This window comes from Staurois parvus, unplaced genomic scaffold, assembly GCF_062004578.1.
Source record: "Staurois parvus isolate SC_StPar_1 unplaced genomic scaffold, SC_StPar_1.0 ptg001475l, whole genome shotgun sequence".
Taxonomy (NCBI): domain Eukaryota; kingdom Metazoa; phylum Chordata; class Amphibia; order Anura; family Ranidae; genus Staurois; species Staurois parvus.
Genome location: NW_028319271.1, coordinates 332,159 through 349,066, shown reverse-complemented (window position 1 = coordinate 349,066; position 16,908 = coordinate 332,159). Strand labels below are relative to the sequence as shown.

Sequence of the window (16,908 nt, the reverse complement as noted above, 5' to 3'; positions counted from 1 at the left end):
GAAGTTCACCACCGTGAACGCAATGTCTCCGCCCTCCACTGCAGCTAATCAAGCACAGTTCACGCTGTATTAGCCGATTCCACAACGACAGTAGCGTGAGAAACGACAGATCTGAACCCTGAAGTGATGTAATTCACGTTCCTTCCAGGTTCATCAGTCGCAAAGGGGATGTTCCGTGATCACCACCCACTATAGACGCTGCAGTCCGCGAACCACCCGCACCCGGTGGGGGAGGGGGGTGAACCCCAAAAAGCGAGCCGCCCAAATTACTTTTAACTTTTTTTTTCTAACAAAAAAAAAAAAAAATCAATACTTGGCTCAGGGCTGCAGTTGTGGGTTTGCATTAACCCCTTGAATGCCAGGCCATTGGTACGCGCACGCTGCTAGATGCTTCAAGGGGTTAAAAGTGAACGCGTATTCCTGGAGCTGTTTGTGTGTCTGAACACAATAGATGGATTTCCTGATTGTGAAACACTCCACTAAATGGGCAGCACATCATAAGAGGCTTATATGTGTTTTACTGATTGTTTCCCAGACTAAATGTATTCTGTCATTTCGGAGCCCGCCGCTTTATAATCTCGTCAGTACGCCCCCAGCAGGCCGCTAGAACCGCGCTGACAGCGGATTATGTGACCGTAAATAGGGCAGCACCCGGGAATTATCTGACCGAAAAAGAGGGCAATGTGAAATGTTGATTGGAGGAGAGATTGTTCCACAACCTGTGGTACAGATCCCTCTGTTCCCGGATTCTCAACTACTTCTGCCATCTTTACCTTTTATTTTTCACCCCCCTGCCATCTCCTCTTTTTTTTTTTTTTTTCTTTTTTTTTTCTTTTTTTTTTACTTTCCTCTTCTCTTTTTGTTCACCTCCTGTCCTGTATTTTTTTTACATCCTGTCTTCATCTTTTATTTTTTTACTTCTTGTCCTTTCCATTTTTTATTTTTTCACCCACTGCCTCCTCCATCTTTTTTTCCACCCCCTCCATCTCTACATTTTATTTTTTCACCTCCTGCCCTCTCAACATTTTATTTTTTCACCTCCTGCCCTCTCAACATTTTATTTTTTCACCTCCTGCTCTCTCCACTATTTATTTTTTCACCTCCTGCCCTCTCCACTATTTATTTTTTCACCTCCCGCACTCTCCACTATTTATTTTTTTAACTCCTGCCCTCTCCACTTTTTATTTTTTTACCTCCTGCCCTCTCCACTATTTATTTTTTCACCTCCTGCCCTCTCCACTATTTCATTTTTCAACCTCTACCTTTAAATTTTTCAACAACTCCCCCCCCCCCCCCCCCCCAGCACCACCTCTACACTGTTTTTTTTTTTTCTTCACCTCCTGCCCTCTCCACATTTTATTTTTTCACCTCCTGCCCTCTCCACATTTTATTTTTTCACCTCCTGCCCTCTCCACATTTTATTTTTTCACCTCCTGCCCTCTCCACATTTTTTTTTTTCACCTCCTGCCCTCCACATTTTTTTTTTTCACCTCCTGCCCTCTCCACATTTTATTTTTTCACCTCCTGCCCTCTCCACATTTTATCTTTTCACCTCCTGCCCTCTCCACATTTTATTTTTTCACCTCCTGCCCTCTCCACATTTTATTTTTTCACCTCCTGCCCTCTCCACATTTTATCTTTTCACCTCCTGCCCTCTCCACTATTTATCTTTTCACCTCCTGCCCTCTCCACTATTTTATTTTTCAACCTCTACCTTTAAATTTTTCAACAACTCCCCCCCCCCCCCAGCACCACCTCTACACTTCTTTTTTTTTTTTTTCTTTTTTTTTTTTTTTTTTTTCCCCCCATCTCCTGCCCTCTCCACATTTTATTTTTTCACCTCCTGCCCTCTCCACATTTTATTTTTTCACCTCCTGCCCTCTCCACTTTTTTTTTCTTCACCTCCTGCCCTCTCCACTATTTATTTTTCAACCTCTACCTTTACATTTTTCATCTCCCCCCCCCCCCCCAGCACCACCTCTACACTGCTCCTTCTGTCCTCTCCACTTTTTATTTTTTTACTTTTAATGGTTGAACTGGATGGACTGACAAGAGCTGCCCTAAGCAACCATTAAATGCTTTAGAAGTCCAGGGGGAACCCGACCATTAAATGCTTTAGATACAATCTTTATATTAGTCTTGATTTTTTTTAAGATCTTTACACACAATCTGGTACATTTTTGGTTGTTTATGTCCCCTTTAAAAAAATAAACAAACCCTTAAAACGAACAATTGCATCATCAAATTCTATTGGGGTATGGCTGTTCTTACTTTTTAGAACATAATCCATAATTTAGATTGCGATGAAGTCAGATGTTGTGTGTAGTGTGATTTTTACGTAGACCGGGTCTTGCAGCTTGTGTGCCGAGAAATTAATTTGCAGTTGTAATTAAAGCTTTGCTGGTAGATTAGAAGATGTGCCGTGAGAATGAAAAGAGAGCGCGCGCCTGTTCTCGGTGGATATTTATCGATCGCCAGCTTGATTCCCTCGACCTATCTAAGACCCGCCAAGGACATTTTTTTTTTCTAATACCATAGCTTCTGAGGATCGGTGCTATTTGCCAGCAAGCATATACTCGGGGGAAGTAGGGTCACTGAGATGCTATAAGTAGGCAATTCGATCCACATCTAAAATAGCACCATAAAAACCAATGATCGTGTAGGTGTTGCAGAGAGTTCCAGAAAACCAATCATCTCCTAAAAAGGAATTTGGATCTACAGCTAAAATTTCTTTAGGATTGGATGGTGTGGGGGTAGGTTGATGGCACTTGATCACCAAATGTTCTTGTTACCCATAGTATGGATGGGGGGGGGATGTCTGAAAAATGGAATTGCCGATATCACTTTATTCCACCAAAAGTCAGGGGGACACTCCAAAAAGAACCAACACATTTTGCGAGGTCCAAGGGCAACCAAACCAGCTGCTGACCAGGCTTGAGCATGCAATCACACTGGAAAAAAAAAAAACAACATTCAAGGTCCAGTTCACTTCTAGTCACTTTAGGTTGTCAATCAATCCCTGATGAAGGGGCCGCTCTCGGATCCCCGAAACCCCTTGGATATTTTTTGGATTGTCCCCCTGACTTTTATTGGAATAAAGTTGTATCTGGACCTCTTAGCAGTAGTGTGGAGCTTCAGTTTCAATTTTTTGTTTACAATATACTACAAGCCAAGGAAACCGTGGAATATTCATTCACCCTTCACGCTTTTAGTACAATAAACTGAAATCCGTTTTCATTTTATACCATTGTAGCACCGGGCCATTGAAAACACTTCTTCACAAAATGCCTAGTCGTGAATGATTGCGCTTGGTATCCATAGTCCGAAGGCATGCTCGCCGCATCAAAACTATGTGCTCAAAATTTAACTGACGAAAAGGCTCCAGTCACGCCCTTAGCCCAACACGTTCCAACATAAAATTATATACATTAACAAGTTACCCTTCCCTTCTTCCAGGAAAAAAAGAAATGAGTCAAAGGTGCAATGCAAGCACAACTGGTAAACATGATCGTAAACGCATATCAATTAAGATGGTGTGGTGGCCAATTACCAGCCCAGATTTTGTCATCGCTGACTTACTTTCCGATGACACAGAACTGGTGTTTGCGTGAGAAACTTTGAACAATGTACGCATTCACCCTCCACTTTATTAGGTTCACCTTGCCATTGCCGGGTTGGACCCCCTTTTGCCTTCAGAACTGCCTTCATTCTTCGTGGCATAGATTGAACAAGGTGTTGGAGACGTTCTTCAGAGATTTTGGTCCATATTGACATGATGCAGATTTGTCGGGTGCACATCCATGATGCGAATTTCCCGTTCCATCACATCCTAAAGGTGCTCTATTGGATGGAGATCTGGTGACTGTGGAGGCCATTGGAGTACAGTGACCTCATTGTCATGTCCAAGAAACCAGTTGGAGATGATTTGAGCTTTGTGACATGGACATCCTGCTGGAAGGAACCATCAAAAGATGGGACACTGGAGTCATAAAGGGATGGACATGGTCAGCAACAATACTCAGGTAGGCCGTGGCAATTAAACAATGCTCAATTGATACTAAGGGGCCCAAAGTGTGCCAAGAAAATCTCCCCCACAGCATTACACCACCACCACCATCTTGAACCGTTCATACAAAGCAGGATGGATCCACCACACCATGACACCACCACCACCAGCCTGAACCGTGGATACAAGGCAGGATGGGTCCATGCTTTCATGTTCTTTACGCCCAATCCTGACCCTACCATCTGAATGTTGCAGCTGAAATCGAGACTCATCAGACCAGGCAATGTTTTTCCAATCTTCTGTTGTCCAGTTTTGGTGATCCTGTTTGAATTGTAGCCTCCGTTTCCTGTTCTTAGCTGACAGGAGTGGCACCCGGTGTGGTCTTCTGCTTCTGCAGCCCATCTGCTTCAAGGTTAGATGTGTTGTGAGATGGTATTCTGCATACCTTGGTTGTAACGAGTGGTTATTTGGGTTACTGTTGCCTTTCTATCATCTTGAACCAGTCTGCCCATTCTCAACATCAACAAGGCATTTTCCTCCACACAACTGCAGCTCACTGGATATTTTCTCTTTTTCTGACCATTCTCTGTAAACCCTAGAGATGTTTTTGCATGAAAATCCCAGTAGATCAGCAGTTATTGAAATACTCAGACCAGCACGTCTGGCACCAACAACCATGGCACGTTCAAAGTCACTTAAATCCCCTTTCTTCCCCATTCTGATGCTCGCTTTGAACGTCAGCAAATCGTCTAAACCACGTCTGGATGCCTAAATGAATTGAGTTGCTGCCATGTGATTGGCTGATTAGCAATTTGTGTTACCAGGCAATTGAGCAGCTGGACCTAATACTGCATTCTGAGCACAGGAGGCCGACCACTTGACATGGACTTCACCTCCTTGCCTGTCCACATCATCCAATCGGAGAATGCTTGGCATTCATTGAGAAAATTCAAAGCAAATACTGAATGGTGCCTGTGCCAAGCATGCAATCTCCTGGGCAGCCAGTTGGCGTGGGACCTGGAAGCTAGTGGAGATCACTGGAGTAGCGGTGCCTACCATAGGGATTTCCAGCTTCCAGGGGGATCCAACAGGTATGGTATAAACATAATTATATTGGTCCAAGCTGGAACAGTGTCTCTATGTAAAAAAAAAAAAAAATGTCATACCTAGAATTCTTCTTTAAAGGTTAGTGTCTAAAATTCACAAATTAACCACTTGCTGACCCACCAAGCAGTACATATACTGCGGCAGGTCGGCTCATACAGGCACCGTAGCGTACCTGTACATCACGGCTTTCTTCCGGGGTCTGCTTGCACATGTGCACCCTGAAACTTGCGCTGCCCCTCGCTGCAGCACAGGTCGATCAACGGGTCCCGGCCATTGACATGACTGGGACCCGGTGATCGGTTGAGTGAATGACAGAATTGAGCCGTGTGTTGGTGGACAAAACGAGGTACTCTACAGACAGCAACAATGTGCCTTTTTCATTTCTCCCTGCAAAGCAGGGAGTAAAAACAGTCACATGGCTAAGTAAAATGAGCACATATTACATAGTCTGGCTGAAAAAAGACAAAAGTCCATCCAGTTCAACCATTAAAAAAAAAATTAAAGTTAGAATCCTATACCCACAGTTGATCTAGAGGAAGGCCAAAAAAAACCCAGCAAAGCATGATCGAATTTGCTCCTGCAGGGGAAAAAAATTCCTTCCTGATCCCCCGAGAGGCAATCGGATATTCCCTGGATCAACTGGATTGCACACAGTAAACACTCTTACGCACACAGTTACCCTTTGATTGCCCCTAGATGTTAACCCCTTCCCAGCCAGTGTCATTAGTACAGCGACAGTGTATACTATTAGCACTGATCACTGTATTAGTGTCACTTATGATGTCATTATCCGTCAGTGTCAGATTGCCCTCAGCACTATCACAGTCCTACTGTAAGTCGCTGATCACCACCGTCACTAGTATAAAAAAATAAAAATTCCCGTATCTATCCCATAGTTTGTACACGCTATAACTTTCACAAAACCAATCAATATACACTTATTGGGATTTTTTTTTTTTTTACCAAAATTTATTTAGAATTTTTTTTTTTAATTTTTTATTGGATATGTTTTATAGCAGAAAGTACACAAGGGTTTTTTTTCTCATAAAATTTTGGGGATTATTTCATTTATATCGCAAAAATGTAATAATAAAAAAAAACAATGGTGATCAAATGCCACCAAAAGGAAGCTTTATTTGTGAAAAAAGATATTTATTTATTACAGGTACTTCTATAGCGCCATCAATATATTGTACATTTACATCAGTCCCTAACCCTCAAGAGGCATACAATCTAAGGTCTCTAACCCTCAAGGGGCGTACAATCTAAGGTCCCTAACCCTCAAGAGGCATACAATCTAAGGTCTCTAACCCTCAAGGGGCGTACAATCTAAGGACTCTAACCTTCAAGGGGTGTACAATCTAAGGTCTCTAACCCTCAAGGGGCGTACAATCTAAGGTCTCTAACCCTCAAGGGGCGTACAATCTAAGGTCTCTAACCCTCAAGGGGCGACAATCTAAGGTCTCTAACCTTCAAGGGGCGTACAATCTAAGGTCTCTAACCCTCAAAGGGTGTGTAATCTAAGGTCTCTAATCCTGAAGGGGGGTACAATCTAAGGTCTCTAACCCTCAAGGGGCGTACAATCTAAGGTCTCTAACCCTCAAGAGGTGTACAATCTAAGGTCTCTAACCCTCAAGAGGCGTACAATCTAAGGTCTCTAACCCTGAAGGGGCGTGCAATCTAAGGTCTCTAACCCTGAAGGGGCGTGCAATCTAGGATATCTAACCCTTAAGGGGCGTGCAATCTAGGATATCTAACCCTGAAGGGGCGTGCAATCTAGGATATCTAACCCTCAAGGGGTGTACAATCTGAGGTCTCTAACCCTCAAGGGACGTACAATCTAACCCCCAGTTCACATCTCTACGGCTGTGCGGGCCACGTTTTGCACGGGCACAAGAGCCCATTCATTTGAATGGACTCCGATGCCCATGACACGCAAGGAAAGAAGTCCCTGCACTTCTTTGGAAAACGCAGCCCGCACTGGAACCTCGGTTCCCAATATGGCTGCATTTTCCAGTGCGGGCGGCGTGCCATTAGAACTAATGGCAACCGCCTGCGGGTCCGCAATTCTCTGTTCGGGTGGTGCAGCCGCACCGATTTTCGTGCGGGTCCGCAGCGGCACCACCCGCACAGATGTGAACCCAGGGTAAGGTCTCTAACCCTCAAGGGGCGTAACATCTAAGGCCCATTCATACATACACATACTAGGGCCAATTAACCTACCAGCATGTCTTTGGAGTGTGGGAGGAAACCGGACTACTCGGGAGAACATGCAAACTGTAGGCAGGTGGTGCCTTGGTTGGGATTCGAAGCAATATCAATTTCCTTTGCGCCATGTTCCACGACCACGCAATTACCAGTTAAAGTAGTGCAGTGCTAAAGGGCAAAAAATTGCCTGCTCACGAAGTGGGCGTAAAACCTTCCGGAGATCAAGTGGTTAGTATTATGGTGTTCCCACTTTTGATTCTCCTATCCCCCAAAACAGGAACGTACGTAGGTAATTTTTCTTTTTTTGGCTTTGTTTATACCGCTTGTTCTATATAACTTTTTATTTTTGCTTGCGTTTATCTTTTGAAACTTTTTTTTTTTTTTTTTTTTTAATTTGCCCTGTCTGACTTTTGGGATATTAAAAAATCAAATATTACTTTTAGATTGCTCTAAAGTACAGTATGTATCTGCTCTAAACTTCTGTTTGGAAGTAACTGCATTAGCCAGTCTGAACTTCTAGAGGAAGCAGCATTAATGTTTTGTCATTTTGTTTTTGTATACACGCACTTGCCTGCCTTTAAGGAAATTAAATTTAAATTGTACATTTTTTTTAGATTGCCGTAAATTATGCATGATTCCGAAGAGACATCGAGTCTAATGTATGTATCTGCTCTAACCTTTTAGTTGGAAGGAACTGTTTTACCGAATCTTTAAACGGCTAAATAAATCCGGGGTTGGCGGAATCTTATGTAGTCAGTTTTTCTGACTACACGTGTCATGATCTTTGTGTGGGGCTTCTTATGTCCCTCATCCAGTGTTTTGGAAAATGTTCATAGCAGCCCACAGCTGTAATATAATCTGGCATGAAAAGATCTTTTGCCATAGGCGGTACAGGTGGATTTATAGGCTCCTTGCAGTCAGAAGCATGATGAGTCTGTGAGCACCATTTCTTCAATCTGATTACCTTCCCGACCATTGGGGTATAGACCTACTTCTGTTTTTAGGTTCCTCAACCCCTCCGTTTCCGTTTTGTTTCTGCTAAATAATAACTAGCTTTCTGAAAGGTCCAAAACTCTTCTTTACTGTTGGAAGACATGAGCATTTTACTGTACCGGTTCCTCAGTCTGACCTTGTTTCTGGCCATTGGGGATAACTACCAGGTTCTTTTCACATTCCTCAACTTCTATGCTTTGTCTGTGAAATTTGTTTTTTAGCAGTCTAATCCTCATGAATTAGAAACCACCAACATCCTGCTTCTGCTGATCTGGTCATCTGTAGTAACTAACGTTCTGAAAAATTCCAAAAGTCTGCTTAGCTGTTGTAGGACATGAACACTTTTGCTTTACCATTTCAATCTTTTCTCATTCCCAGCCATTGGAATATAGACATGGTTCTGTTTAGGTTCCTCAACTTCCATGTTTGCTTTTGCTGGTCCAATCATTCATAAGCTTTCTGAAAGTTCCAAAAGTCTGCTCAGCTGTGGTAGGACATGAACACTTTTTTGCTTTACCATTTCCTCAATCCTATCTCATTCCCACCCATTGGAATATAGACATGGTTCTGTTTAGGTTCCTCAACTACCATGTTTGCTTTTGCTGGTCCAATCATCCATAAGCTTTCTGAAAGTTCCAAAAGTCTGCTCAGCTGTTGTAGGACATGAACACTTTTTTACCATTTCCTCAGTCTTTTCTCATTCACAGCCATTGGGATATAGACATGGTTCTGTTTAGGTTCCTCAACTACCATGTTTGCTTTTGCTGGTCCAATCATCCGTAAGCTTTCTGAAAGTTCCAAAAGTCTGCTCAGCTGTTGTAGGACATGAACACTTTTGCTTTACCATTTCCTCAATCCTATCTCATTCCCACCCATTGGAATATAGACATGGTTCTGTTTAGGTTCCTCAACTACCATGTTTGCTTTTGCTGGTCCAATCATCCATAAGCTTTCTGAAAGTTCCAAAAGTCTGCTCAGCTGTTGGAGGACATGAACACTTTTTTACCATTTCCTCAGTCTTTTCTCATTCACAGCCATTGGGATATTGACATGGTTCTGTTTAGGTTCCTCAACTGCCATGTTTCCTTTTGCTGGTCAAATCATCCATCAGCTTTCTGAAAGTTCCAAAAGTCTGCTCAGCTGTTGGAGGACATGAACACTTTTGCTTTACCATTTCCTCAATGTTTCTCATTACTGGCCATTGGGATATAGACTTGGGTCTGTTTCCTATGTTACCTCTTGTATCTGCTGATCCGATCATCCACTATAACCAGTTTTCCAAAAGCTTACCATTTCTTCAGTTTGATCTCATTCCTGGCTGTTGGGATATAGACTATTCTCTGTTTATATTCCTCAATTCCCATATGTCTTCTGTGGATTTTGCTTTTATCAATCTATTCTTCCTGGATTTAGAAACCACCAGCTTCTTGCTTCTGCTGATCAGTCAGAAGCATGATTCTTCTGTGGACATTGAGCACCATTTCTTCAATCTGATTACCTTCCCAGCCATTGGGATATAGACCTACTTCTGTTTAGGTTCCTCAACCCCCACGTTTCCTTTTTGTTTCTGCTAAATCATAACTAGCTTTCTGAAAGTTCCAAAAGTCTTCTCTACTGTTGGAAGACATGAGCATTTTACTCTACCTTTTCCTCAGTCTGACTTTGTTTGTGGCCATTGGTATAACTACCAGGTTGTTTTCTCATTCCTCAACTTCTATGCTTTATCTCTGAAATTTGTTTTTTAGTTGTCTAATCCTCATGAATTTAGAAACCACCAGCATCCTGCTTCTGCTGATCTGGTCATCTGTAATAGCTAACTTTCTGAAAAGTTCCGAAACTCTGCTCTGCTGTTGGAGAGGACTTAAATGATTTAACTTTACCATTTCCTCAAACGTATCTCATTCCCAGCATTGGGATATAGACCTGGTTCTGTTTAGGTTCCTCAATTTCCATGTTTGCTTTTGCTGATCTGATCATCCATAATAACTCACTTTCTGAAAGTTCCAAAAATCTGCTCTGCTGTTGGAGGACATGAATGATTTTGTCCTTTCATTTGCTCAATCGTATCTCGTTCCTAGCCATTGGGATATACACTTGATTCTGTTTAGGTTCCTCACATTCCATGTTTGCTTTTGCTGGTCCAATCATCCATAATAACTAGCTTTCTGAAAGTTCCAAAACTCTGCTCTGCTGTTGGAGGTCATGAACGATATTGCCCTTTCATTTCCTCAATCTTATCTCTTTCCTGGCCATTGGGATATAGACTTGATTCTCTTTAGGTTCTTCAACTCCCATGTTTTCCTTGTTTCTGCTGATCTGATCATCCATAATGACTAGTTTTCTGAAAGTTCCAAAACCCTTCCCTTCTGTTGGAGAATTCGATAATTATCACTTTACCGTTTCTTCATTCTGATCTCATTATTAGCTGTTGGGCTATAGACCATGCTCTGTTTATATTCCTCAACTCCCATGTGCCCTCTGTGGATTTTGGTATTATCAATTTATTCCTTGTGGATTTAGAAACCATCAGCATCTTGCTTCTGCTGATCTGACCATTCATATTAACTAACTTTCTGAAAGTTCCAAAACTATGCTCTGCTGTTGGAGAGAACTTGAAATGTTTTACCTTCAACATTTCCTCAGTCTTAACTCATTCCCAGCCATTGGGATATAGACATGGTTCTGTATAGGTTCCTGAACTTTCATGTTTGCTTTTGCTGGTCTGATCATCCATAATAACTAGATTTCTAAGAATTCCAAAACTCTGCTCTGCTGTTGGAGGACATGAATGTTTTTGCTCTACCATTTTCTCACTCTCATCTCATTCTTGGCCATTGGGATATAGACTTGGTTAAGTTTAAGTTCTTCAACTCTCATGTTTCCTCTTGTATCTGCTGATCCGATCATCCATAATAACTAGTTTTCTGAAAGTTCCAAAACCCTTCTCATCTGTTGGAGAATATGAACGTTTTTGCCCTACCATTTCCTCACTCTCATCTCATTCTTGGCCATTGGGATATAGATTTGGTTCTGTTTAGGTTCTTCAACTCATGTTTCCTCTTGTATCTGCTGATCCGATCATCCATAATAACTAGATTTCTAAGAATTCCAAAACTCTGCTCTGCTGTTGGAGGACATGAATGTTTTTGCTCTACCATTTTCTCACTCTCATCTCATTCTTGGCCATTGGGATATAGACTTGGTTAAGTTTAAGTTCTTCAACTCTCATGTTTCCTCTTGTATCTGCTGATCCGATCATCCATAATAACTAGTTTTCTGAAAGTTCCAAAACCCTTCTCTTCTGTTGGAAAATATGAACCTTTTTTTGCACCATTTCCTCTGTCTAATCTCATTCCTGACCATTGAGCTACAGACCAGGCTCGGTTGATATTGCTCAACTCCCATGTCCCCTCTTTGCATTTTGGTTTTACCAATTTATTCCTCGTGGATTTAGAACCATCAGCCTCTTGATTCTGCCGATTAGATCATGCATAATAACTAGCTTTCTGAGGCTTCCAAAACTCTTCTCTGCTGTCAGAGGTCATGAACCTTTTTACTCTGTCCAGCTATTAAGTATTACCTGGGGGATGCTAACATTAAGGGTTAGTAGCCATGTGAACTTTCCATTGTCTAATATCCTACGGGGTCACTGGACATGATTAAATGCCCTTGGATGTTGAATGCTTGCCCTTGTCTTCAAGTGTATTAGCAACTGGAATCATACTGGGTTGCAAGTCAGTACAATATCATATTTTTTTTTTTTGGTATCGTATCGTCCTTTGTACCCCCGCCTGGAGTGGATATAAGATCTATTACTTATTACCAATATATGTATCCACCAATGACCTGCATCTTCTTTTTTTTATATGGGCATAGGTTGTCTCTGTCAGTAATTTAGAGCCATAAAATATTGTTTCTCTTCTTTCAGCAACACAAAGACCTAGTTTGGAGGCATCCTCCTGAATTGTCACTTCCATTGACATAGCTTAGTATGCTAATCCTCCAGCATCAGCATTGAGCTGTTCCATTTTGTCAACGGCTTTAGTCTGAGATTCCCATTTAAAGTCTTCTTTAGAAACTCTCTTAGAGGTGACAAAACATTGACAAGATGTGGAGTGAATTTTTTACGTAATTGGTCGTTTGTAGAACAGCTTGTGTAAAGTTTGGTGGAGGGGAGATTATGGTGTGGGGATGTTTTTCAGGGGGTGGGCTTGGCCCCCTATTTCCAGTGAAGGGAACTCTTAAGGCAACATTTTGGACAATTTCATGCTCCCAACTTTGTGGGAAGAGTTTGGGGATGGCCCCTTCCTGTTCCAACATGACTGCGCACCAGTGCACAAAGCAAGGTCCATAAAGACATGGAGGAGCCAGTTTGGGGTGGAGGAACTTGACTGGCCTGCACAGAGTCCTGACCTCAACCCCATAGAACACCTTTGGGATGAATTAGAAGCGTGACTCCCAAAGGCATGGGACTTGTAGTTTCGCAACAGCTGGAGGCCGCCAGTTTGACCCCCCTACTCTAGGGTCTCTACTATACGGTGTATGGCATATGTAGTGTGTATGTGTATGTATATGTATATATATATATATATGTACAGTCAGGACCATAAATATTGGGACATCGACACAATTCTAACATTTTTGGCTCTATACACCAACACAATGGATTTGAAATGAAACAAACAAGATGTGCTTTAACTGCAGACTGTCAGCTTTAATTTGAGGGTATTTACATCCAAATCAGGTGAACAGTGTAGGAATTACAACAGTTTGCATATGTGCCTCGCACTTGTTAAGGGACCAAAAGTAATGGGACAATTGGCTTCTCAGCTGCTCCATTGCCAGGTGTGTGTTATTCACTCATTATCCCAATTACAATGAGCAGATAAAAGGTCCAGAGTTCATTTCAAGTGTGCTATTTGCATTTGGAATCTGTTGCTGTCAACTCTCAAGATGAGATCCAAAGAGCTGTCACTATCAGTGAAGCAAGCCATCATTAGGCTGAAAAAACAAAACAAACCCATCAGAGAGATAGCAAAAACATTAGGCGTGGCCAAAACAACTGTTTGGAACATTCTTAAAAAGAAGGAACGCATCGGTGAGCTCAGCAACACCAAAAGACCCGGAAGACCATGGAAAACAACTGTGGTGGATGACCGAAGAACTCTTTCCCTGGTGAAGAAAACACCCTTCACAACAGTTGGCCAGATCAAGAACACTCTCCAGGAGGTAGGTGTATGTGTGTCAAAGTCAACAATCAAGAGAAGACTTCACCAGAGTGAATACAGAGGGTTCACCACAAGATGGAAACCATTGGTGAGCCTCAAAAACAGGAAGGCCAGATTAGAGTTTGCCAAACGACATGTAAAAAAGCCTTCACAGTTCTGGAACAACATCCTATGGACAGATGAGACCGACATCAACTTGTACCAGAGTGATGGGAAGAGAGAGTATGGAGAAGGAAAGGAACTGCTCATGATCCTAAGCATACCACCTCATCAGTGAAGCATGGTGGTGGTAGTGTCATGGCGTGGGCATGTATGGCTGCCAATGGAACTGCTTCTCTTGTATTTATTGATGATGTGACTGCTGACAAAAGCAGCCGGATGAATTCTGAAGTGTTTCAGGCAATATTATCTGCTCATATTCAGCCAAATGCTTCACAACTCATTGGACGCCGCTTCACAGTGCAGATGGACAATGACCCAAAGCAGACTGCAAAAGCAACCAAAGAGTTTTTTAAGGGAAAGAAGTGGAATGTTATGCAATGGCCAAGTCAATCACCTGACCTGAATCTGATTGAGCATGCATTTCACTTGCTGAAGACAAAACTGAAGGGAAAATGTCCCAAGAACAAGCAGGAACTGAAGACAGTTGCAGTAGAGGCCTGGCAGAGCATCACCAGGGATGAAACCCAGCGTCTGGTGATGTCTATGCGTTCCAGACTTCAGGCTGTAATTGACTGCAAAGGATCTGCAACCAAGTATTAAAAAGTGAAAGTTTGATTTATGAATATTATTTTGTCCCATTACTTTTGGTCCCTTAACAAGTGGGAGGCACATATGCAAACTGTTGTAATTCCTACACTGTTCACCTGATTTGGATGTAAATACCCTCAAATTAAAGCTGACAGTCTGCAGTTAAAGCACATCTTGTTCATTTCATTTCAAATCCATTGTGGTGGTGTATAGAGCCAAAAATGTTAGAATTGTGTCGATGTCCCAATATTTATGGACCTGACTGTATATATATATATATATAAATGTGTGTGTGTGTGTGTGTGTGTGTGTATATATATATCATTTTCTAGGAAAAAAAAGATTTTTACATGTAGGAGAGAAATGCCAGAGGTGGCCTGTGCAGGAAGCGGTTAAAGATATGAAGCTTTTATTGATGTATGGGGTTAAGACATGTACAGAACGTATGCGGTTTGGCCTTAACCTCCAGACGCCGAGCGGCCGCATATTTGCGTACCATTTGAAAATACATATGTGCTGAAAGCGCGCTCCCAGCGCATATGTCCGTGACTCACGGAAAGGTCTCGCCTTGCGATCGGGACCTTTTCCGATCACGTGACCGCGAATCATGGCGGTCACATGACCCTAAAACCCTGCCCTACCTCTCAGCTTCTGAAACCTCTTAAAGGGCCGGGAGGTGTCGGTGCAAAGGGGTTAATAGCCTTTTTCAGCAACTATGACTGAAACACGTAGGGGGGGGGGCTCTGTACATGGCTTTTAAACCTATGCATGAATAAAAGCTTCATATCCCGTGGAGTGATGACTATTTTGAATGTTGACTGGATAGCAGTCTGAGCGCCAACACCTTTTCGTGAGCCCAACGGGATATCTCCTAGATTGTGAGCTCGAAAGAGCAGGGCCCTCGAACCCCTCGTGTATTGTATTGTTACTGTCTTGTCTCATGTTCTGTCCCCCTCGCTACTGTACAGCGCTGAGCATACCCTTTGGCGCTATATAAATACTGTATAATAATAATATCGGGTTGAGCGCGGTTAGTTGTTCCTTTTGATCGTGTTCCAAAAATATACCTGGATAAAAAAAAAAGAAAAGTACACGGTGATACATTGCGTTTTCTAAAACAAGGTAACAATGCGGTGTTGTTTCCTAAGGTCCGGTATAATCTGGTGGACTGTTTTCTGTCTCTGCAGGGTTATATGTGATGCTGTCAACGTGTTAAACTGGCTGAATGAACATCTGATGCTGGTGGGGACCTGGAAACGTATGTGGAGGCTGAACTACACACAGGCTTTCCTGCGGATACCTGCACAGAGGAGGGAATTGGAGAGGCAACACTGAAATCCATTCATAAGCATGGTAAATGGTCGTTTTCTTCATTTTCTAGTGCAGACAGAAGGATTTTATTTAGAACGTAACACGCTTCCTTCGTACAAGGTGCCACTGTTCTGTGGGCATCAGTGAGTTAATTGTGCGCAGACAATTGGAGCTTTCACCGACCGCTAAATGGATACTGCTAATGTTCGGTGTGCCATGGGGACATGCAACCCCAGGGAAGTAAGAAAATCCGTGTCCTGCTAAGATTTGTTTGATTGTGATGTAAAAATGAGAAACCCCCCCCCCTTTTTTTTTCTTTTTTAATTTTTTTTCTTTAATTTTTTCTTTTTTTTTTTTTTTTTTATTCCAAGCGAAGGTATATCTGTGATCATATGTAAAGACTTGCTTTAAAGTGTATGTCAGAGCTCAGTTTGCAAACCTAATTTGTGATGTTTTGGTTTGATTGACAGTCTGTCTCTTAGCAACTTATTATATGGCATACTTTACTGTGTGTGTGTGTGTGTATATATATATATATATATATATATATATATATATATATATATATATATATATATATATATATATATATATATGCATAGATCAGTGGTGGTGGGCACTAACATCGGCAAGGGGCGCCCATAATATTCTATATGGCTACAGAAGGCTGTCAGAGACTGCTGAAGACATGCTCACGGTGATGGCCATAAACTACTGGCATGCTACAGAGAGCATTCATGACTAAATATGCTTTTTGGAGTTGTTGGAGACTGGGGGAATGCTATAGGAGTTGAAGACTGGGGACATGCCATACTTGTTGGAAACCGGGTACAATGCTATAGGAGTTGTTGGAGACTGAGGACATGCTATAGGAGTTGTTGGAAACCGGGGACATGCTACAGGAGTTGTTGAAAACTGGGGACATGCTATAGGAGTTGTTGGAAACCGGGACATGCTATAGGAGTTGTAGGAGACTGGGGACATGCTATAGGAGTTGTTGGAGACTGGGGACATGCTACAGGAGTTGTTGGAAACCGGGGATATGCTATAGGAGTTGTTGGAGACTGGGGACATGCTACAGGAGTTGTTGGAAACCGGGGATATGCTATAGGAGTTGTTGGAGACTGGGGACATGCTATAGGGGTTGTTGGAAAATGGGAAATACTATAGTAGTTGTTGGAGACTGGGGACATGCTACAGGAGATGTTGGAGGCTGGAGACATGCAATATGAGTTGTTGGAGACTGGGGACATTCTATAGGAGATATTGGAGGCTGGGGACATGCTATAGAAGATGTTGAAGACT

At 42.3% G+C, this 16,908-nt stretch overlaps 1 protein-coding gene across 5 annotated transcripts in view; it reads left to right on the top strand.

Annotated features, from left to right (window-relative positions):
- Positions 1 to 16,908, top strand: part of STRBP (spermatid perinuclear RNA binding protein) — a 230,064-nt gene that overhangs the window by 65,166 nt on the left and 147,990 nt on the right. For all 5 annotated transcript variants that reach the window (XM_089662431.1, XM_089662433.1, XM_089662435.1 and 2 more), the window contains exon 3: positions 15,480 to 15,645. In XM_089662431.1, the coding sequence (XP_089518557.1) occupies positions 15,643 to 15,645 (3 nt within the window). In that variant the 5' untranslated portion in view covers positions 15,480 to 15,642. The remainder of the gene's footprint in view (positions 1 to 15,479; positions 15,646 to 16,908) is intronic.